The sequence below is a fragment of the Varanus komodoensis genome, unplaced genomic scaffold (genome assembly GCF_004798865.1).
Source record: "Varanus komodoensis strain SLA01 unplaced genomic scaffold, ASM479886v1 scaffold5, whole genome shotgun sequence".
NCBI classification, from domain to species: Eukaryota; Metazoa; Chordata; class Lepidosauria; order Squamata; family Varanidae; genus Varanus; species Varanus komodoensis.
The window spans coordinates 6,483,103-6,507,396 of record NW_025336087.1 but is presented as its reverse complement, the minus strand read 5'-3'; the positions used below and the strand labels follow the sequence as shown (position 1 = coordinate 6,507,396).

The following is a 24,294-nucleotide window of genomic DNA, read 5'->3' as shown; positions in this document are numbered from 1 at the left end:
CCCAGTTATGCAGAGGCCTTCCTGCTATCTACAGTCTTTTTGGTAGCAGGTGAAGACATCAGTATTTTCCTAGGCTTTTCAAACATATGTATTTCATTTCTCCACATCCCCCTTTAAGTATGTTGTACTGATGTTGTCCTCTGCTTCTAGTTCTGTTTTAAATGCTGTTTTTCTTCTGTAATTTATGGTTTTAATTTTTTACTTGTAAACTATCCTAATATTTTTTTTTCCTGGCTGGCATATAGATAGATAGATAGACAGACAGACAGACAGACAGACAGACAGATAGATGCACCTAGGAGTGAGACTGAATCATCCCAGAAAAACAAAAATATAGTAGAACACACAAATGTCTAGAAGCATATACCCTTTTCAGAGGTGGAAAGGCATATGAAGGCATAAATGAGGGCATGCCACATGCATTTCCCACTATCATCTGCATCCACTATTCTCTTGCTTGATGATATCCTTCTTGCAGCCTTAAGAATTACTTGCATTTAAGAATTGTCTTTTAGTTGTCCAGATTATGTAGGTGCAGCACAGCCAAGAAAAACAATGATCTCTCTCTCTCTCTCTCTCTCTCTCTCTCTCTCTCTCTCTCTCTCTGAAATTGCATCTGAAAATCTTTTAATCCCTTTGAGGCAGCTATAGTGGTCAATCTTCTGTGTTGGTTTACATACCTTGAACATGTCCTACATATTGGTGAAAGTGTGAGGAAGAAAGGGCAGTTTCAAGCAGATCGCTGTCCTCTGTCAGAACTGACTCATAGCGGCTGTTTGCACCATGGTGGATTATGATTTTTGCCAGCAGCCTTGTTGAATGTTCTAGCTGCAACCGTGGGTTGTGTCCACTGGGTCCCGTGTGCCCACTGGGTTAAGAGCCCTTGCAGAGTTCATGGCCGGGTTGCTTTATGATTCATATTGTTAAACCTTGCATGGCCAACCTTTGCTAGGCTCCAGCAATTTGACTTTGGGCCAGTCACAGATGCTCAGCCCAACCTTCCTCACAGAAGATTAAACTGAGAGGAGAAGGAGGAGGAATATGCATGCAGCACTGAGTTCCTTGAAAGGAAAAAAGTTGGGATATAAAAATATGAACACACACACATGACAAGCTGAAGGTTTGGCTTGAACCAGCTGGCTCCGTGATGCAATATAGCTTAAATAAACCACTGTGAGCAGTGGTGATTGTGTGATAGGCTGTCATAGACTTTCAGCCTAAGTGCTGGTTGTGGAACAGGCCAAAGAAACAAGCATCTGTTTACCTTTCCTTGATGGTGAAGAGGAGGAGCTCACTGGATGACTTTGGGACTATGAGAGCTTATGATAGCTTACAATAGGGTTCTTGTGAGAATAAAGGTAGTTTTGAGATAGTCCTTTGTAGATTGCTTACATTCTCTCCCGATTCTGGAAAATAGGATGCCAAAGGCCATTCTGGCTGGCAATGCTGAAACTGTGGTCTGGAGGCATTAAGTTGGGGAAGACTGCTCTGAAAAGAGAAGTAGGTGGTCTTAAGTTGTTTGTCATCAATTTTATATAACACCAGTCACTTTAGCATGTCATATTCTGTGCTCTGGGATATGCCAAATTTGACTTTGCCTTGTGATATCATGCTCTAGGATTTGGCTGTTTCACTTTGAACATGGATCAGTAGGTTTGAATTTCTGTATACTCAGTCATGTTCATGGTGCTTAATAAAGATTGCCACCTATTTTCTGCCAGACTTTTCATCTTTACCAGCTTCATGGCAGGTGGGTATACCGTTTAGGAATAGTTGTAACTATTTCATTTGACTAGCACAGTTTTGTGAAAATTTTGCTCAACCTGTTTGGTGTAAACGTAGCCAAATCTGCATTTTTTTCATAAATGAGATATAGAAAGAAAACAAGATCTTTTTCTTAAAAATAAAGCTGAATGTGAAATAAAGGAAAGCCAAGGGATAATCTTAACCAAGTTGACACTACTTTCCAAGAGCTGGCTTGGCTCAGTTGGCTCACCCTTTTTGTTTGTTTATTATGTTTGTATACTGCTCCGTAGCCCAGGGGCTCTCTCACAGCTTGCAGCTGTAAGATCTTACCTTTACAACATTTAAAGCCTGGTTCCCCCCATCCATGAACTGAAAGCCATGTCCTTTTCTAGATCTCAGTTCTAGAGCCTGAACCTGCAGTTACAAATAGGAGCATGCAGCAGAAGGCACGTATGACTTGGCTCTTGACATACTCTGCACAGGCCTGATCAGCATTTTAGCATCTAAGAGTTTGGACAGCTTGTTGTTCCACTTCCTTTCTCACCAGTGGGTAAACTTAACTTAGCAAGCCACATATGAAGCTGATCCTTGGTGGTGTACTTCTCTGCATCTTCTGTTTTGAAAAACCTGCATAAGGTTTTCACAGATATGTTACTTTTCACCTGCCAGCACTAGGGAATTTGTATTGCTTTTGTGTCCAGTCAGCTGGTTGGCGATCTTGCAAAGGTAAGTGTTGCAGATCAGCTAATGCTGGAGTTATCATTGCAACCCACATAGCTTCTGCTCCCAGCATTCTGTAAATTCTATTGCAGAGTGTCCTTTATGCAGAAGCATTCAATCAAGCCATTATTTAATGGGACAATGGAAAGTGCTGAGGTTGTGCAGCATTGTTTTTCCACCCAGAAGTCTTACACATTTTAAAATGCAGAAGAAAGGAATCAGGAATGTGCTTCCAATATTATAGCATGTACATTCTTTGATTTTATTCCTTGAGGGGACCTGAGTTTTTGCTGACTCAGGTGCTGTATGCAGATCAACAGCTTCTGTCATCTGGGCAGGAACAAGCTTTAAAAAGTCATATTAGTCAGTGAAAAATACAGACTTCACCGCTGATCGAGTCAGAATTTTACTGCATGCCATTGTATGTGTGGCTATCTGGCTTTAATGGTTAATGCTAACTGCATTGTTTTTGCCATTATTTTGTGGCTTAGAGTTTGGATGTCACCTTGGGAAGGTTTCCTTAAACACCAGCTTATGAATCTTCCAAGTAAATATTTACCGGTTGAGTGGTACATATCTCCCAAGGATCGGTCAAATGAGCTGCTACGCTTGAGATACTGGGATGGTTCACTCCCGTAAGATTGCCCTCAAGAACCCAGGAAGAGGCTCAGCTAGAAGAGATTATCCCTCTTACACTTTTATGTCCTGCAGGAAATGAATCAGGTCCATCACAAGGTTCATTCCTCAGAAGGCTGGCACCTGCAGTTTAGTGCTCCATCATATGGAGTGGCTGTGCATAGATCTGGCAACTTCTGACATCTGACAGAGAGCAAGCTGTAAAGAACACTCAGGTACAGCACTGGAGCATGATAGCCCCTGGTTTAGCTGCCTGGTGGATGAGTCAGAGCCTGTGAGTGAGAGAGCCCATATTCCTGGCTCCTTTGAAGCCAGCTGGGATCAGATCCAGGCTTCGAGCAGGCCCCTCATATTGGCAGTTTATAAGGCAAGCAAATAAACAAAGCCTGCACTCAGGGTCCAAACTGCAAAGAAACATGTACTTTGGCTCTCAGCGTTCAACAATAAAAGATGTGGAACAGGTTGCTTTTTAAGAGGATTTCCCTGTAATATACTTGGCAGGGACCCAAGAAGGAGATTGCTTCTGGTTGCCAAAATAATTGAGGAAGGGGAGAAAATACTAGGACACAGTTAATTAAAATATCAGGATCACTTCAGTGGCTGAGATGATCTAGCACAAGCAATGTTTAAAAGCAAAAACACGTAAATGGAAAATATGGAGATCAGTAGTTTTATCTCCTCTTGGTTATTATACCAGCATATAAATCTGGGTTGCCATCATTAGTAAACTTTTATTTCGGCTTGTAGTAGAAGCTATTAATGGATCAGAGGAAACTTGTTTGTGAGGCACTTCGTATGACTTGGGCAATCTGGAACATGAAAGAAGACACAGTGTGGTTTATCTTGTTAACAAGTCTAATTGAATGAATATGATCAAAGCATGTGAAACTGAGCAGGATCTAAAGACAGCAGATGAGCAGCTATGGCTTTTAACTTCTTTTTAAAAAGGAGCAAGAGAATATTGGGGTAAACTCAAGACTGAAGAAAAGTAAACCAAGCATGTAATTTAAGCTTTTGGTACACAGAAGGAATTTGAAGGTTAAATAAAACCCAGACTCGGCCGTCTCTGCTTCATTGACTCATGTTCTTTGGAACTGGTGGCTATTCAGTCTGCTTCTTTTGCTCCCAGGATTAAACTTCTTGAAACTGTTCATCAAATTGAGACTTTGTTATCTGCCCTGCCTTACATTCTCCTTGGATGAGTACTCCGTAGCTCTGAGCTTTCAATCAATGCCAGCCAGGCTATGAATTGCACTGAGCCACCTCCAAATCGACAGGGGGGTGATAGAGGATCTTCTCTATTACCTACTTAACTGGACTTTATATGCAAAGATCAGAGTGAACTTTGCACAGCCATTTGGAAGAAAATAGTGTACCCCCTCACACTGTGCTCTGTTTCTGTGACAAGACTTTAAACATGATCAATGCAGTGGCCTATTTCCCCTTAGCCTGCAGCAAAACATAGAGATGAGTTGTCAAGAGCCACAGCTACTGGTCCTGGCAAGACAACTATTGTTAGTTGTCATAACCAGTTAATGGAACACTAGTTGCTCCGAGCATCCGTTGTCTTTCAGCTGTAGCACTGAGAATGAGCAGAATTTATGTATGGGAGAGCACATGGGCTCCCACTGATGGTGCTGATCTCACAGTGAAGCACCATCTGCAGGCAGCAGGGAAGAGGAGGGAGAGTTAATGGGTTCAACTGAGCCTTATGGGGATCCCCTTCTGTGCATTTATCACCAGTGTACACAGAACACGACAGATTATTCCCTTGCTTCCTGTTTATATCTGGAACTTGTCTAGACTGACCACTATAACAATCACACTGGCCCAGTTCTGTTATTCTAGAAATGCATGTGAATATTTGATTCAGCATTTGAAGAATTTAATATTATTGCATTATTAGATATATTTAATTACTTATGTTCTCTATACTAGACTTCAGAAGCAATTTGGTGTGATATAGCCAGGTTGGTGTTGACTGACTAGCTCATTTTAGTTCTGTGTGTCCAACAAATCCAGAAATAGAAGGACCTTCTAGAGAGGTGTGGCATGCACCTGTTGGATCACATACATCGGGGTAGGTAACCCCTTGAAGAGGCTGGGGACTGATTTCTGTACTCAGAAGCTGCTGGGGACTGTGCTTACCAAAGCTGCCAATACTAATGTGCTCCTGATTTTCAGCAACTACTTGGGGATGAGAGGGAAATGTTTTCTCTTTAAAACAAGGAATGTAGCTGGTCCTGGCTACTTGACTGAAGGAAAGCTAGTTTAGTAAGCATGAGAAAAGCCATACTTCTGAGAATTATTTTAGTGGAGGTACTTAAAATAAAGTGGGGGGGGGGTGGTGTCCAGGCTTTACTTTTTATCCCTTACCTTGGAATGAGGAGGGTTCAAGCTTGGACCATGTTTCCTGCCAAGGCTGAAAGTGGTCCAATTTAGGGGTGCCTGGTTTGGTTGGTGTCTTGGTGCTTAAAAGGTGTTTGCAGATATCTGAACAAGGTAAGCTTTGTATACTGTGGCAGGAATGCTACTTCATTTAAGTTATGGTAGGGAACACACAGATCAGTGAAGTATAAATTACAGAAATGCTGAGGCCCTAGCAGCAGGAACATCTTGCTTCTAACTGCCATGATTTCCCAGAGCAATGATACATACTAGGCAAGGTACTATGCTGATGCCAACAAAATAAGAAATTGTTATTACATTTATATTTCAACTTTCCCCCTCATTGAACAGCCCCAAGTGCTCCTTCTCTGCATTTATCCTCAAACAACCCCGCGAGGTGGGTTAGGTCGAGCTTGAGTGCTTGGCTCAAAGTCAGCCAGTGAGCTTCCAGGCTGAGTGGGGATTAGAACCCCAAATTTCTGAATCCCAGGCGAACACTTTAATCACTGCACCACACTGGCTGGCTATATCCCCTCCATGGCTGAGCTTCTCTGTAACACAATTTGTTTCTGAATAGACTTCTATAATTGTATTAGCTTGATTTCCTGTGAACTGTTTTTTAAATAAAGCCAATATGGTTCAGGGATTTAATTTTGTGATTTTTTTTTTGTGGTACACTGTATTTGTTGGTTTATATTTAATAGAAAATAATGAATCAGTCTAGGCACCAACATTCTTCAGCTGTAGTGTTGTTGATAAAAGGTTGTTCTTTAGATCATCAAGCAGTTCTGAATCACTGAGATCTTTGGACAAGTTTCTACAGAGTGGTCCCATTTCAGCTCAGCCACTATTGACATTTTTGAATCTTTGCAGCCGGTTCAGCTCAATTTGCTGTTCTAAGGTACTGTCCTGTTGGGATGAACATGAGCCTCCCAATTTGGGAGTTTTTGCTCTTTCAATGAAGGGCAAGAGGAACAGCAGATGCAGTGTCTACCCCCGCAACTCTTCCTGTTCTACAATTTTGTTGGAAGGACATTTTCAATGGTCTCATAACAGCATTTTATGGATGGAGGGAAGAAGGCTGGAATGACTTCAAGAGATTGCATAGCCTGGCCTGTCTAGTCTCCTCCTTCCCCTTCCCTTCAACACCCCTGGGAGCAATAAGTGCAGTTCTGGCGGCAAAGGTTTAGGGCATGGAAGAGGGTTGGTGCTTGTGCAGCATTCATATGGGGCTTTCTTCTTGGCGAGTGCCATGTGAATACTGGTGCGTTCACCAGGAACTTGGACTTCGGGCCATGATGAAGTGGACTGGAATCTGGAAAGCCAAGCCCAGGAAATCCAACCAATTGCCACCCTCAAAATGGATTCCTCACAAATCCCTACTTGGAAGCTTCAGTTCTGGGCTCCGAGGTCAGAGCACTGTTAGAGATTCCAAAGTATCCTCCTTCCCCGCTTCCCCGCAATGTCTAGGGACACAGAATCATTTTATAAATGACTGATCACATTTGGATACCATTTTCTGCAAGCTGGTGGCATGATTTATTCTGTCTCCTAATTTTCATGCTTCCATTAATTTTAGCTCATTCTAAAAAATATTTTAAAGATGAAGTAAGGAGGCAAGCACAAAGAGGTGAATATTTTCTTTGGATAGGATACTACATCATCTTTGCAATGATTTTTCCTTGCACCAAAGATTAATTCTGTTAACCATTTATAATTGGGCAGGTAAAAGGGAAAGTTGTCTCAGTTGCACAGATATTTTGAACTAATATGCAACATAAGTCAACTAGAATATATCCCAGCAATTGGCCTAAGCCAAGAAACAGCAAAGTCAAAGCAAGTTCTAATCTTGTAAACTATGAATAAAAATGAAAGTAGCAGCTAAGAATATATTCAATATGCCACTACGCTTAGATATTCTGCAGACTTGAGTTTCTGGTAATTGAAGATGGCTTTGATATACCACTACAACTGCAATATACTGTTGCAAAGGCGATGTGAATGTTATATTTCAGTGTATAGTTTAAGAGTATCAGCTGCATGAATTAGCTGAGTGAAGAAATCATGTAGTACAGAGAGCTCAGTTTACCCTCCTATGGAGCCCTGCTGCTACACAATTTCAAAAGATGGCAGGCTAGCAAGGAGAAGAATAAGCCTGTGTTTATACATCTTTAAAGAGTGACACATTTTACGAAGTACCTGTTCAGTGACTGTATTGGCAAGTGGCATAGCAATAGTAAAAGAAACCATGAAGAAAGATAAAGGTAATTCTCTGTGAATATGTCTAAATTATTTTGGAGTCCACAAATCAAACTGGTGCATGTCAGGAGGCTCTTTTCACCCAATATGTCTGATAAGGAATCTCTAAACATCTATCATACAGCCTCATGATATTGAAGATGATAACATGTTTTGGATTATGGACGGACAGTGGCCTGACTAAGTGGACTAAATACTGTCCCACATAAAGTGAGAATACAGCCTTCCATATATCCAACACTCTTGCGACTGCACATTGCAGGGGAACTGGGTGTTACTATTTTGGATGTGTTCCTCCGGGACTAAGAGGTGTCTCTATTCTTTTATGATTCCATCAGTGCTGTGATTCTGTTAGCTATCTGTTTTTAAATGGCCACTGTATACTATGTATCTTTTGGAAAGCACAGACCTAATACACTTTCCAATAATTTAGAAAATCAAAAGCTTCTCCCCACTCCAGAATCCAAAGACTGCACCATTCAAACTAGCAGATAAATGAACATGGAGGTTTGTGCACTGTATCTATATCTACTTTTTAATACAGATCTGGAGATCTGTATCTACTTTTTATACATACAGATCTGGAGATCTGTATGTATGGCTTTATATTGCCATTGCTAGTCGCATAAGCAATGTAATAAGTCTACCAACCTTCATTTTTAAAACATTTCAAAGGTTTTCTGAACATTTCCTTGGTTAAAGGAACACAGATGAGTGTGTAGAAAGCACTGAGGGAATTGTTTGTTCTGCATTGCAGTCGGCAATGTATGTCTACTTAGGTAACTAATGTACTGTGTGATTTCAGCAAGTGACCCTGATGAAATCATACTATTCCAGGTGCTTTTAAGAAGCTCGTAATCACTGAGACCTGACTAATACAAAAACCATCAACACCATGCTTGCCTTTTAGAGCTGCATTTTAAATAGCAAGCCATTTGCAACCAGAACCTCAGAAATTACAAGGCTTGACATGGAAGACTGGGCCCACAAATTTATTAACAACAAGATATCTGAAAACAGTTAGAGCTATGTGGGTCTTTCTAGGTCTGGAGTCTCTAACATGGTATCCATGGATATATGGCTTGCCTAGCCCTCTAGTTTCCTTGCTCCTCCTGAAATTATTTTTATTGTCTGATCTGTAAAAAGTTGTTACACTGCCATCTTCCAGAGTAGAGCTACGTACCTATGGGAAGATGAGTATCTTGTGAATTGCCATACCCGCCATGACAGAAGTTTGATGAATGGGGATGCCCATTTTGTTAGAGTGTCCATGACACATTCAACCTTCCAAATGTGCTCACCAGCAAAGGTCGGAGACCCATGAACTCGGGTATCTAACAGGGGTTTGCTTGGCCTGGCACTCAGGAGAAAGCTCATTGCCTGTTCCAACCCTTCATCCATACCTTTCAGTGTTGAGAAGGACCCTCCTAAGTTTCAACCCTTCGAGTCCCACAGTTGTAAGAGTGACCCATTTGGTTCTCCAAGGGTTTTCTTCCCTATCCTGAGAGCCATGACCCTATGAGGCACCCCTAAGGAATATCTGAATGGTCCCAGCCAAGCTGGGTGCTGAGCAAAAATGTCTTAGCCTAGATGAGACCAGCACCACCCATATGGAGTCAATCTTCTGGATGGGAGTGGGGGTGATAACTGAATAGCAAATAGACCAGATGCTATCTAGCAATTCCAATAGTTCTCAAGTCCCAACCTTGGTATAAACATACCCACTCTGGACTGGCATGTCTGCCCCATTCTGGAGTGCAGCTGCAAAACTATCTTTCCTGCCTAGCACCAAAGATACTTCGTGGGACAAAGCAGATGTGTGTGCAACAAGTCTGCAAAAGCTTAGCTCTTCCAAAAACACCACCACCACCAATGCAGAAGCGGGTGGCATGTTTGTATCATAGCCACTACTTTGGGGCTCTGCTTCACATAAATAGAATGCTAAATAAAGCTTTACCCACCAGGTTGCATTTTAAGCAACAAACATATTGCTGACAGCGTGGATGCCCTGGGAGGGAGAGTTTAGTGGAAAGGAACTAACATCAAGGGCTTGCACTTCATTCAGCGGCATAAAGCATCCTCTTCCGAAGCTCTGGGATAAATGGTAGAGAGCTGTCCAAAGTATGTGAAGCATGACTGAGGGCTGGCAAACTTTGGCTGCATCAATAAGCCATGAGGAAGGGTCTATGAGAGAGACCCAGATGAGAGCTGTGGGGAAGGAGGGGTCCCCCAAATGAGAACTGTTTGTATGATAATTGCAGAGAGCTCCTGCAGAACAGAGAATTAGTTAAACTTGTTTGTTGCTGCTATTATGATTGTTGTTGCTGCTGCTGCTTCTTTGTCTTCTTGTTCTCCTCCCCCTCCTCCTTTATGTACTGCCCAATAGCTTTCTGAGTGGTTTGCAACAGTTCATAAAAACAAGGCCATCATGTGATAAAGCACCATAAAATTTTCTAGTATAAAATGTTAAAGGAACAATTTAATGGATAAAGCATATATGCAAACTAGACCTGTTAGAAACGGCTCTCCTGGGTGAGCTGTCTTGCTACTAAACATTAAGCATCCTTAAGATGCCACCAAGAAGAGGGATGCCCACACCTGTTAGCAGACTGCCTCTGTGTGAGGATCCTTCCATAACTGGGGCTGCCGCTGCCCTCCACGCCTCCAGCAGAGGTGGCAGTTACAAGGAGTGCTCAGGTGCATTTGGGAAAAGTGTTCCCTCAAGTAGAGGGAACAAGCCGTGGAGTTTAGTTCTGATTTGATGGTTCAGGCTAGTTTATTCATATGTGTTGATACCATGAATTTATATGCTAACAGATTGACTGTTTGTAATGGGTACCACCACATTTTAAAAATACTGGTATACTTACCTCCGTATGGTATGTTGCAACTTATATTTACTGCTAAGTGTCTGTTATCCTCTGAGTCACTTCGGGCACAACTGTGCAGAAAAGCAGTGTGCAAAGGAATGAATGAACTGAGCTGAGAGTGGGTGTCTGGTTGTGCAGCAAGACTTCCTGGGGCTCTTTTTTCCCCTGCAGCCCGACATCTGCATGTATTTTCTAAATGTGCACAAGTCACACTTCATGCTCCTGTGTGTGCATCGCATCTTGATGCTGCACTGTATGGTTTATTGTCTGCTATCTCTGCTTTCCTCTCTTCTGAGGCTTGGGGGCTTTGAGTGTTGAAACTTTTCAGGAGCTGGTGTTCATATCTTATCTGGAGAATAAGGCTGTTGGGAGATGCATTCAAGTTTGGATTCTTTCTGCATGTGCATCTTCAATTACCTTTTCCTATTTTCCTTGCCATTTCTCTTATCAGAATTTTAATTAAATGTCTCACTTTCCCAGTGAGCTATAAACACCTTGAACATTTTGCAGATAGCTTGGGCTTATAACTCTGCACAAGCCTAAAATTCTAAGTCAAATCCACATTGTTATTGTGTTTATTTTCAAATAAAGCTATACTTTGGCTTGATTGGGTCTTTTGTGTGTATGGGTGTCTACTACTATTCTGGGGTAGGGGAATATTCACTTTTTTATTATTATTGAGCCCAACAAAGGCCTTAATAGATATCAGCGCATTGATAGAAAGGTCATGATTGAAAATTAACTCTTCTTGTATAGAATCAGAATAGATGGCTGGAAGAAAGAATAGTTTAACCTGCCCCCTGTGACCTCAGTATGGATATACAAAATAAATTATCTTAATCTGAATAGTTAGCTGGACCTGATGTACAACTATAGGGATAAATTGTCTGGGCAACACAGTATGGCACGAACTGGGGCTGGGCCACCTCTTTCAGCCTGAGGTCTGAATCTGGTTTCAGAGGCTCTCCCTGGGACTGTGTCCAGGTGGTGAATGGGGCCAGCTCTGCAAGTGGACTGTCACTTGAGGACACAATCCTAATTATGCTTATACAGAAAAAAAAGTTCTACAACTGCCAATGTTCCCTAGCCAGCTGTACTCATAGGGGAATACTGGGACTTGTGGGACCCTTTCCCCCCAAACGCATGTCTTTATGTTCTCCCTGTCAGTAGCTAATCCTTAGGAGAGTTGCTTCAACCTTTTAGAATGAGGAAGAAACTGCAAAGAAGTGGAGAAACCACCATATGTTCAGCAATTGGGAAAGGGAGGTGGACCTCGGGGGAACCCCTGCCAGACTCTATTTCCCTTGGTCCAGACTCTATTTTTCCCTTGGTCCTGGCTCCTAGCCGAAGATTCCTTATCTCTGTGATACAGGAGTGTTAATGGAAGAATATGTAAATGGCTAAGCACCCCATCCAGATATGCTAACTCCTAACTACTGGAGCATTGCCATCAAGTTCTGGCCCTCATCTTAGACAGAAGGGATTTTATGACAAGAGCCCCAAATTGGTCTTCAAATTGCCCCAAGTAATACTTGATGTCAGGGTGGGCCAACCCAGGCTGAGGAACCAAATCAAGGTATCCTGGATAAGGTGGCCATTTGTGAATTGCTTCATAATAGGGCATAAGAGAACACCGATTTGCATCAAATGTGCATCTTCTGGATATAAATGCCAATTCAGAAATAATTAAACTTTGAATAAAAAGACAATGCATCTCAGCATGGTGCAGAAGACTGTTACCAGGTGACCTGTGTACCTACCTGGTCAGTCTGCTGCCCAGGTGCCAACTCTTGATGGACAACAGTAATTTTGGTTCTTTATCTTTAAACTGGAATTGATCAGAACAGCTTTTTAGGAGAGGCTGCTTTCAGATAGAACAGGGTACTTTCAAATAGTGCTCTGTAAGAAAGCTCATATGACCACTCTAATTTACCCAATAAACCCGTCCAAAACTTGGAACTGCTCCTACTGCAGAATGTTAAGGACAATGCATCTGGTGGAGCTGTTGGGCAGCAAAGTTTTCCTCTTTCCTTTTACTGAAGGGACCGTATGGGATAAAGAAAACAGTCGTATGATGAGTAGGTCCCTTTATGGCAGAGCTGGATGCCTTGTGATGCTCTAGATGTTATTTGCCTACAACTCCCAATAGCTCCAGCCAACATAGCTAATGGTGTGGCATGAAGGGACTTGTAGCCAAATAACATCTGGAGGGCTATAAGTTTTTCTCCCCACTCTGTACCTGAACTTTGTTGGCCATGCCATTTTCACATACTTTGTTCTCTTGAAGATTTCATGAGTTTTTGTGTGCTTACTGACGTTGCCTCTCCAGTCTGGGAGATACCACCATTGCCTTAGTGTCATCAAACTTATTTCTTTGCCTTTCTTGCTTATCTCTCTCAATGGAATCCCTGCACACATAAACAAAGGTGATTAGAATTTAGCCTGAGTGTTGGACCCAAAAACTGTATATTAACATGGCGTTAATTTTCTTGGTTATAAAGGTAAGATTTCTACTGGGAGCACTTTACAGTTAATGAGTCACCATCACTTGTTGTTTAAAAAATATATATTTGGATAAGATCATATTTTCAGCAGTCATGCAGCATAGCAGTAGTGCGAAATAAAGAAAGGAAGTCACAGTGGGAAGTTTATGTAAGCCAACACCATTTCTTGCCTGTTGCCAGCAAACCAATTCACAGAACTTAACACCAGCTGAGTCTCTCCGGCTGATGAAGTCTGATATTTGGTCCAGCAAGCTCCTGTGATTTCAATCTGTCACTTTCCTTGCATTAATTTCAAGGGGAAAAAACATGGTGCAGACCTAGGGCAGGAATGCGTTATAATTACTGTGCTTCTTAGGACTGATCTCATGGACATGGAATGGGGGCATACGGGGAAGCAGGGCTGGCCGTACCATTAGACAGAGTGAGGCAACTTCCTCAGGCAGCAGATGTTGCAAGGAGGCAGCCCAGTGGTCACACAACCGCATCCTCCTCTGGGAGGGATAGCCCTGTATGCTGCAGAGCTTCACCTGCATTACCAGAAGTGGCCTGCTGCCCTCAGGTGAGATGGAGGGTGCTGTCCTACTGTCATTTGGAGGGAACATGGGGAGCTGAGGCCTGTAGTCCTAGATCTATGTGGCTACTGATTCATGGAGAGAGTCCTGGGGCAGATGGAAGTGTTGCCTTGCTCCCTCTCCCGAGGCTCCCGACCCATCCAGTATTTCTCATTGCAAAGTGAAGCTCATCTGGAACAGAACAAAAGGCAAACTCCAGTCTTGGAAATTACTGGAGATGGATAAAGAATAGAATGGCCAGTATGTCACTCTATACATTGATAGTCCCTGCAAATCTAGAAAACTGCAGCCCTGAAGTCAAAATGGGTGTCACGGAGCTGCAGGAAAGGACAGCAAAGATGGTCCTATATGATATAGTCTAAAAGACATTGGGGCATTTTAACACAGAAAGTAATGACTATAAGTGGGATTAGCAGAGCTTATAAAGATATGAAAGGAATGAATAGATAGAAATTATTCACATTCAAAATGCTAGAAGTTGGGGCCATCTAATACAATTGGCTGTATGATGTAGGTAAGGCATTTCTTCAGGTTGTTTTATTTGGTTATAGTAGGTTACCCTAGCTCTTAATGAAAAAGCCCATAAATTCCCAATAACCAAAAGAAACCTGACCCACTACTCCTTGAAGAATGGTTAAATAGCCTATGGGATATGGGTTTTGTGAGCAAGCTGACAAGTTTGGTCAAATGAAGAGACAGCAGAACAAGATCAAGAAATTGTGTTTCTTTATATCCTGTTGGAATAATAAGGCTCATGATTCCACAGATAGTTAAGGACTATTTAATAATACACATTGAGATGTATTGCTTAGTTAAAAGAATATGCATAATTATTTAAATTATGTATATGTTTAGAGAAATGTTTTATTGGTGATATTAGTGGTAGTGGCAAGAACACAAAAAATGAACAAAACTAACTGGCTGTGAATTGTTTGGTTTAGGGAAAGCTAAATGACACTATGAGAAAGCATAATATTGTAGAATTTTTGCTTCCAGAAAGGGCAGCACCCCCTTCTACTTTGCTGAGATGCTCTTTTTCTCTTGTGCCCCTGCTTCTATGCACTTTATCCTTACCTACTTGTGTTCCCATGGAACTGTCCCCAGTATCTGTCCTACCCCTTTGAAAGAGGGATTAACAACTAGAATTCTGCAACATTTGTCCTATTCAGGTAATGTATCCAATGACAGTTAACCTACCTGGAAGGGAAAGGAATCCACACATATAAGTGAGAGTCATCACAGGGCCCATGTTGTCCTGTCTGAGCCACACACAAGCCAGAACAACTTTTCAGTTGAGACTGAAGAGCCTCAAGATCACATGGGCTCCCTGAAGCTAGTTCTGTCCTAGGTTTCTCTAATATTTGTAAGGAAGTCACACCAAGCCCTTCAGCAATGGTGGTCCCTGAGAAACCTGTGGACAGGGTCTCTGAGGAACATGACTCATCCATGTTGTCAGAGGATGAAGCTGATCTGGCACTCAGACCCTGACAACATTGATGCTTGGAGGTATAAGCCAAGTCTATGGCCAGACAAAGTGGTTGCTTGCAAAAGACTCCCCAAGAGCAAGGCCCTCCTCATGAGTTGGACTTTTGCCAGAAGACTTGTGATTCGGAGAACTGAGCTCTGGGTGGACTCCTGAGCGCTCGTATCAAAGCCTTCAGCTGAAATCTGCGGGCTGTTGGAATAACATCTTTTTGCCAGCTCCAGGGCCTTGTCACTCTGACCTTGGTCCATGACTGGAACTTTGTACTACTGTGCCCTAGGCTCCTGCTTGGCTCCTCTTCTTAGACTGTCTTTTGCATGTGTTTTGACTGTGGACACTTTTCTGATTGGAAGCCTCCTTATTGCCTGGTAAAACTGTGCCTTACTATTACTTCCTGCAATCGCTAGATTGCTATCTCTGTGCATAAGCTTTGCCTGTGTATTGACTTCCCTTTGGTTTGCCCCAAGGCTGAGCCTGATCTGGCTATAGTTGCTTGGAACTCCCTTCTCACAGCCGGGAATCTTACCTTTCTAGGGTAAGAGCCCAAATATGAGTAATTCATAGTTATACCTATACACATTACATGCAGATATTCAGCTAGACATACATTGGGTGCAGTGTGGTTTTCCACTGCTATATCTCTTTGCTCCCCCTGATTATGTTCTCCAATATTAGTTTGTCAGAACAGTGCTCAGTAGCAGGGGAACAGCTGCAATCCATCACTCAGTTATTCTCCAAGTGGCCAAAAGCTTGGCTGGCAGAGCAGCATCCGTTTTCTAAATAGATCACTTGGGAGTGTCTGATAAACATGCTTAGGGATGTATGAAAATCTGAGAGGAGGGCTGTGAATTCATTAACCTAGTGAGTCAGCATCAAGCTAAATGAGCAGACCAATTAAGAAATGTCCAGCATTCCTGCCATCTGCCCCATAAGCAGTGTGAAATTCCCTGAGGGTAGAGCCGAGCCTTTTGGGAAAGGAAGGGAGGAGGGGTCTTCAGTTTGGAATCAACTGTTTATGTGGACAAGAGCTGTTCCCACAAACCAGAAGGAATGAGGTTACATGAGAACAACTTTCTTATGAAGCATCCTGTCCTGAAAACCTTGTCTAGCTCAAATAAAGGATTGCATTTGAAAAACCTTCTGTTTAGATCTGGAAAGGGAAAAGTGGGAGAGATATGTTCATGGCAAAGAAATTCATTTTAGTCAATTTTTAAAATCGGGGTTTCCCCGTTTGCACCCTCCAGACTTAAAAAGGATTTGGATGCAATCTGCTGTGGAAATCTGTGTATTCCCAGACTTGAAATGCTATTCACAGATCAAAAACAATGGTGTTCAACAGCATGCATATATTTGAAAAATGTGTCCAAATATGCTTTAATCTAAGGGAGAAGATCGTACGTTCCAGATGTGCACCACTGATGTGTATATTTGAGAAAATAGGTGCAGAAACACAGTTGAATTTTCATGCAAAACAAAAACGAAAAACAAAGCTTGCAATTTGATATGGACTCAAGTTAGAATGAGCGTTGGGATGGATTTTTTTTAAAAAAGATTTTGCTGTTTCACAAATCCCCCAATATGCTTGCTCCTTTACATGTGGGCAGACTTTGCTGCTTTAGTAGAAGAAAATCCAAAACACCAGCCCAATGGGATCACACCATTTCAGTTTTCTTAGGTGAAATAACCCACTGGGTAATTCCTCATCTTCTGATGGGGTTATCTGCCCCTTGTGTGTCATATGGATATAACAGGTTTCAATCCAAGTGTTAATTTCTTGTTTCCACTGCCCATGATGTAGTAGTTGGAGTTCTTGTACCTGGCAAATGCCCATCCTTCCATTATCTGTGGGGAATAATGTGCCACCTATCTTTACCATTAAGTAGCAGGCGGCCATTCACGACCCATTTATTCATCAGATTGCTGCTAAAATAAACAGCATGCGGGTGAGTCATGGCTGTGGCCAAAGAAATCTCTGGGGTTGTCAGGATAAGATTGTGAATTGCTTATTATACTTAGTTCATGCTGTTGAATCTTAGAATATTTTTAGGACGTGTTAGCTGCTAATTGTAAAAAAGAAGGGATTTTCCCCATAGTGCACATTATAACTCCTATTTAGACAGCTGAAGTGCAACATACATTTCCCATCACCCAATTTTTGACTGGAAACATAATTGTTCCCTCTTTCCCGTGTGCATCCAGAGCACAAGTAATGTAATTGTGTTCACTTTTTCATTTCATTTTGTGTAGCATGCTAAAAATACAACTGAAGGACAATTGAACCTTTCTTTCAATGACATGAATAGGTGTTTTCATAGCAATTTTACAGAGATCAATATCTCTGATTTATTTGCTGCCTACCCAGTGTGCCCATGATTCCTGTAATGTTCACATTTCCTCAAGAGTGGGCTAACTCTTTGTCATGTTTGCTGATTTGGCTTGTCAGATTTTAATTTTTTTTTTCTAATAGCTTGACATTTTTAACTCAGATGGGCAGGTTTTTATTTTGCAAGTACAGTTTCGATATAATGGTTAGGTAGCAATCTGGTTTTCTTACCGGGTTTTTACAATCCACCACTTAGCAAATTTGTCATTGAGACACCTCAGATTTTGGCCTTTTTGTTTCAGACTTCTACCAATGAGAGGGAAGTTACTTGTATATTAAAAGTAATGAGCTTGTCAATATTCTAAGGAGGAGAGATTTATTTGGCAAAATAAATGTTCCTTTTTCCAAAGTTTCCTTTTTCATTGATTTATTTGAAACAAAACTAGAGACCTGGAATTCGTTCTATTTTTCCAACCATTACCGAATCTTAAACTTAACCCTCTTTTCATATCTGCAATATATTTCTCTCCATTTTTCGAGAAAGATCCTTGCAAAGTGACTGCAGAAACACAAAGGCATTGGATAGAATCACACAGAGATAAAGCCAAACAGCACTATCAGAATGGAGGGAATTCACCTCAGGTTCAGATTGCTGAGCATGGAACACAGTTACTAACTACTTATGCAGAGAAGTCAGTTTGAACAAATATATTTTAGAGCTTTCTTAAAAGACTGCACCAAGGATATAAGCTACAAACAATAAGAAAGGAGCGTTATAGTTTTGGGGCCACCACCGAACAAACCCAATCCTTTGCAATCCAGCTGTTGCAACTGGGGGCATAAAAACAAAGTACTTGAAAATGATCCAAAAATGAATGTAGGATCTTATTGGTGAGTCCTCACGTAACCTGATGTCAGACTAGTTAAGGCAGGGTGAGTAACAATATTGTATTGCCCAATTCTTCACAATTTCATTGTCTAAGAAACAAATTCCTGAGAAGACATAAATGGAATAGAAGTGGTGTGGGTGCAGTGGTATCTGTAATTTGTGGCCATCATTAGCTACGTTCCTCCAGGCCAATCCCAAGTACAGATATTATAGTAATATAGCCTAGAAATGATGGAGACATGGGTAAATGGTATGTGAGATAAGATGATGTAGGTCCTTCTGGAAAATGAGGTAACTATGAGCCACTCCAAAGCTGAGAAGGTTAAACAGTCTGAAGACAACGACCTGCCAATACCCCTTGCCTCATTTTGTTGCAATTTGGCCATGATCTGATTTGTGTTTTTGGATGAAGAAGGGAGAAAGTTGGGGCATACTATCTTTTTTCCCCTAATAACAAATGTGATACAGGCCTGTGGACATCTGCATTGCAGGTCCTGCGTGCAGAAGATGTATTTGGGGGTAATGCTGCACTGCTGCCTCCTGTCCTTACTATGGACCATCTGTGCTTCACTGCAAGAGCTGGCAGGACCAAAGCGGCATCATGGAAGTCCTCTTTGCATAGCATCCTTATAGCTCTTGCCTTTATCCTACTGGGCTGGCACATATTCTTGCTCTAGCAACTGTTGGTAAAGGGCATGAATGGAATCTGTTTCTTCACTGCCTCGTCTCTTCAGTGCTTTTTAAATAAAACATAATGGTATGCCTAGAATAATGGATGCAGTTCACAAAAGAAACTGCAGCGAATTATAAAAGCAATATTTGTTCCTGTTGTTGCAGGTGTCAGAGGAAACACTGTGCTCCCATAAGGAAGATGAAGGGGCTCTTCAGGGGATGGACCAATATCGTGTCAGGAGACTCTCCTGTCGCAATCTCCAGCTTCCCCCTTTGGCGTTCAGGCAGCTGGAGCAGGCAGATTGGGACAGAAAAGGTGATCCAGAGATGGTGCCGAGGCCCACTAGTCTTCCACTGAGGACGCTCCCACTAATTGCTATCACAGCTGCAGAATCTGTCAGGTAAACATTGATTTGAAACTCTGCTCCCACTTGTGTATGACAGCTGAGAGATGGTGTCCTGGTAGTCAAGGCCCTGGAGGTCTGTGGTTAAAGTATTTGACTCTTTGTTATCCAGTCAATTAAGGTGGTAGTGATGGAAGGCATCTTAAAAAGAGGTTGATAACATGGTCAGGTTTGCAATTGTGGTTCTGGTAGCAATGGTCAAAGACAAATGCCAGGATGCTGCTTTCTTGTTGGCTTGTTGGTTCAGGAAGCATCGTTCCCAAATCTGGGAGACAAACACAACGTTTCCGCATTATGGGTTGAGGGAGTATGAAGGCATAGAATTATCTTCCAATTTGTATTTTTATAGATTATATGGTTAAATCTTATGAGTTTTTGTGTCTGTGTGTTCATGCTTAGTTAGATTATCGAAGTTAGGTTGTCCTTTCAGGAAGCCAAAAGTTTACATAAGACTTGAGTGAAAAATGTAGTTAAATTGTAGAAGTCAGGATGTCTACTTGAGGAGAAAAAGTTTGAGAAGGTCAAAGGAGAAGCTTAAGTACAAGAAACTTCCCTCCTGATTGGTAAGAGCTGAGAAAGGGAAATAATAGGTTTTTTAAGATATAAAAGGCTAAGATAGAAACAGAGGAAGAACAGAGAAGCAGAGGGAAGAAAGGAAGGACAGCCAGAGATTGAAGATTTCTCTCTGGTGCAGCAGAAAGGCCACAGAAAAGAGGGGTGTGGGGGAAGGAGTGTTTGACTCATGAAAGAGGAAGTGACTGGTCCATAATGGGTAGCCATTGGCATTTACGCTTTACTGCATGGTGTAGAGCAAGGATGCACAACCTGAATGCTGAATCCTCAGCCACTCCAGTGATGCCCCAGAAGGCAGGGGTACCCAACTCACTAGTTCTCACAGTCCATCTTAACTGCCCATATCACAGGGTGACTCAGAATCCACCCAGCAATTCAGAAAATGCACATGGCTCTGTCTGCCTGAGACTGCACCACTTTGGAAAGCAACCAGAAGTTTATCCTTTTGAATTCCTCTCTATTGAACAAGATAATGAATGAAATCAATGCCCTTAACTACTTTCATAAGTCACTTTAGATAGGCAACTTGATGCTATAGCTTAATCTGATTTGCATGCTGCCTATCTGATTCCTGTTTGACTGGGATCATCTTGGGAAGCAAAACCTCTGAGAGCAAAAATTGTAAGAGGTTCATTTAGGATAGGAAGATATGAGCCCACCCCCCTCCCCACCCCAGTGTGTACCACCATGCCTACAGGAAGGCTTAGATAGCCTAGACTGGGGTGGTCCAGCACACAGACCATGGGCTGCAGTGCAGCTCCTAAGATCTTGTTCTGTGGCCCTCTTGCCACTTGCTCCACCCACTTCCCCCAGTCCAGATCCCAGTGATGGCGCAGGCATGATTTCAGCCAGTTCTCCCAAGGCCACCAGGCCATCAGGAAGAGAGTGGGTCAGGCCAGCAGCCTGGCTGGAGCTTGCCCAACCATCACCGCACTGCTCCAGCTGATGAGTGCAAGAGTGTTCAAGAGTGGGTGGGGCATGCTCTGGAGAGTTTGTCAGCTCAAGTACAAGGAGGGAAGGGCCAGGAGAGTCACATGGGAAGGTTTCTGGGTAGGAGAAAGAGGGAAGAAAGAGATAGGCCACCCCACAGCTCTTCCCAGAGATCACTGGCCCACAGAGCATTCTCTTTCATTCAGTTAGTCCTAAAATCCTAAAATAATCTAAAAATTAAGCAGCTGCCCCTGATTCCAACTTTGAGACCTCATATCAGCTTTCCCCCTCATTCAATCATTAATTAACTATACTAATTGTGTATAGTAAATTAAATAAATATATTGCAAACACTTTATGATATGGAAATAAAATTCATTCTGAAGGAACTGAGTGCCGTGTTGAAGTCCTCATGCAACTCTCCAGATATGAAAAGTTGGACTGCCTGATCTAGACCTTACCTTGCAGCTAAAATACAGCATGACTAGGCAGGTCCTGATATGGTTGCCTAGAACCTGCTGAAAGCGCCACACTTGTGGTGGTCCATTTACCTAATGCCTGTCAATGGGCCCGAGTGTGAGTTGCTGTAGTTGCAACTGGTCTGAGAAGTCTAAGAAATGTTTGTGGCCATTGCAGAGACCCTGCACAGTGCTTTGTCCAGGCTTCCAGATCTCTCACGCTTGCTGGGCTCAGCGCTGCAGGTGGGAAAAGGGGTTGTCAGCCCAACATCGCAAACATATCCATTATCCCAAGATCCCCAAAATCATGACAGGAATGAAGTATTGTGAAATTGAAAACACCAATCCTAGACATTTGGTCTCTTGCATTGCTTACCTGATGGCCACAACCTGAAACCGAACATCATTCTGAATTGCCAATGAGAACATCATAGATTAGTGACAAAAATATGAAAAAGGTCCCTGATGAATGTCGCAGTCCTTGCATTGCATACTGAAATGGAAGATGCCTTCAAATTAAATTGTTTCTCCGGGTAACTACAAAGGGCATGTTCTCGTTGGTGGGCATGCTGATGTGAACCGCTGTTTTGCAGCGTGATGCTGTGGGATAGCTGATAGGTGAGATGCTTTTCACAGCATGCAGTCTCTGGAGATATTAGAGGAATGCGAGCATCCTTCATAAGACACTTGTGCATTCAGTTCTTGTACTCATTTAATTCAGCCTTGAATTTTTATGGGGAATTATTTTATAACCCAGGACTGGGGAAGGGTACATTATATGTGCTACTAACCAGGGATGGGGGGATCTTATGTCTACAGCAGTTACTGGTGTAACACTTCTCTTAAATCTTTTATACTCTCTCTGAATGTTCTTTCATTACTGTGGAACTGTAATTGTTGGCATCTTTCAAATAGATTAGGTTTCTTCCTTAGTCACTTCCCTGCTTTCAGGAACATGCTTTTGACCAGTGTATATTAAATATGCAGAGAAAGGTATTCTCCATAGCTGAAAAATGTCTATCATTTGAAATTCTGTGTGTGGGTCAGCATCTCAGGGGTTTTGAAAAATCCATGTACTATATGGAAACTTGGGAGCTTTGATAAGACTACAAAGATCTTTGTCTCTTTGATGTTTGAAAAGAAAACTTGATGTGAACATGGGTGAAAAGTTCACTTAAAACTGGAAATCCAAAGTTGGTTCATACAACAACATTTCCTAAAATGATAATTGTAACTGTTGTGTGGTAGCTTGGTTGCAGTGTGAAATGAAAATCACATTAGCTGTTACTCATAATGTTTTATGATTATATGCTTACAAGACCCTGCCAATGTGCAGAAAACTTGTTTGGTAGGAATGTCTATCTTGGGACAGCTCATGGTAATACAAAATGACTTCTGTAAGATAAGAAACTTTCCAAGGATGGAATTATGCTTTTAAAACATATTTTCCAGTGTATGAGCTTGGGTTATCTAGATTTTCCGTCCTGTATTGGCTGATTTCTTTTGGCAGTATCCAGCACTGGCGGTTTACCACTACACAACATATTGCATTAGTGAGCAAAAATACTAGCACAATGGGGAGCTAGTGCACATGCTACTGCAACCCCAGAAACCAGGCCAAATTAGCATTACCAACATAAGACAAGTCAGCCAAGCTCACTTTTATGCCTCATTCCAGAACTGCATATCTGGACTAGTTACCAGTTGGACCAGCAAGCCATATCACCAGCATTTAATTCTGCTAGTATCGTGGCAGAGTTGGATACTACCCATTATTTGAGTTTTGAATACACTCAAGCAGAATGATAGGAGTATGTCCTTCTGATGAACTCATCCTTCATTGGATGGAATGTCTGAATCCACTCAAATTTCAACTTTGGATCTTCTCAGTGGAATTTCAGAAAGCTGTTCTTCATACTTATTATTTAAAAATGTTGCGCTTCTTTTGCAGCAAAGACAGCTATCGTATTTGCATGATGATGTATTTTGAGTCGGGAATTTTGCGCTCTCCCCTGTATCCTCCCAATAGTCCTGTACGGGAGATTAGGCAGAGCAGTTGAGACTGAGCCAAGACCACCTTGTGATCTGAAGAGGGATTTGAACAAGGGACTCCCTGTTCATAGGCCATCATTCTACCTCCTGCACCACAGGGTTGCATCAATCCTAGTACCCCAATTGTGTCCAAATTGTTTGGATCAAAAGCTAACCTAGATTTCATTCCAGAAACTAAGAGGCATTTACTGGGGCCCTCTAGAAGACAGATGAGATATGTTCTCTACTGTGTGCTTTGGCTAATTCAGACACATTTGTCTCCAGTTAAAGTTTCTAAGCACTCATCAAGGGCAACCCCACTCATAACACAGAAATCCACATGTTACCAAGGAAATACAAAATCCTACTCTATACACATACTTTACAAACAACACACACACATCTCTGGACACAACGGTAAATAAGGCAAATCTATCCTTCAATCCATCCTCTTATCCACAAGCAGTGGTTATCTTGTAAATTCAGTGGCATCTGGTTAAAAAAAACCTGGACAGAGTGCCATCCTGGCACTGCCGCCATTCTTTCATTCCTGTCAAAGCATTATTTTTACATGCAGTGCAACAACTGAGGCTGGGTGCCATCAGGTTGCCTGCAAAGCTGCTTCCCTGGCATTGCAATGCAACCACTATTTGCTGTGATCTCGATGTTTTTAGGCATGGTGCAGCTGGTTGATTTAATCTGATGTGAAATGTCTCGATAATGAGATGTCACTTGAAACAAGAGGAGAAATTGAGAGTGCCTTTGGAAGCAAGAGGCATGTAGGGATAGCTCTTGCTATAGTTGTATAGTTTGGCAGGATAGAGTGCCCATCCTCA

At 42.1% G+C, this 24,294-nt stretch overlaps 1 protein-coding gene across 2 annotated transcripts in view; it reads left to right on the top strand.

Annotated features, from left to right (window-relative positions):
* PDE4D (phosphodiesterase 4D) overlaps nt 1-24,294 on the top strand; it is a 666,530-nt gene that overhangs the window by 71,091 nt on the left and 571,145 nt on the right. For both annotated transcript variants that reach the window (XM_044446038.1, XM_044446048.1), the window contains exon 2: nt 19,228-19,463. In XM_044446038.1, the coding sequence (XP_044301973.1) occupies nt 19,228-19,463 (236 nt within the window). The remainder of the gene's footprint in view (nt 1-19,227; nt 19,464-24,294) is intronic.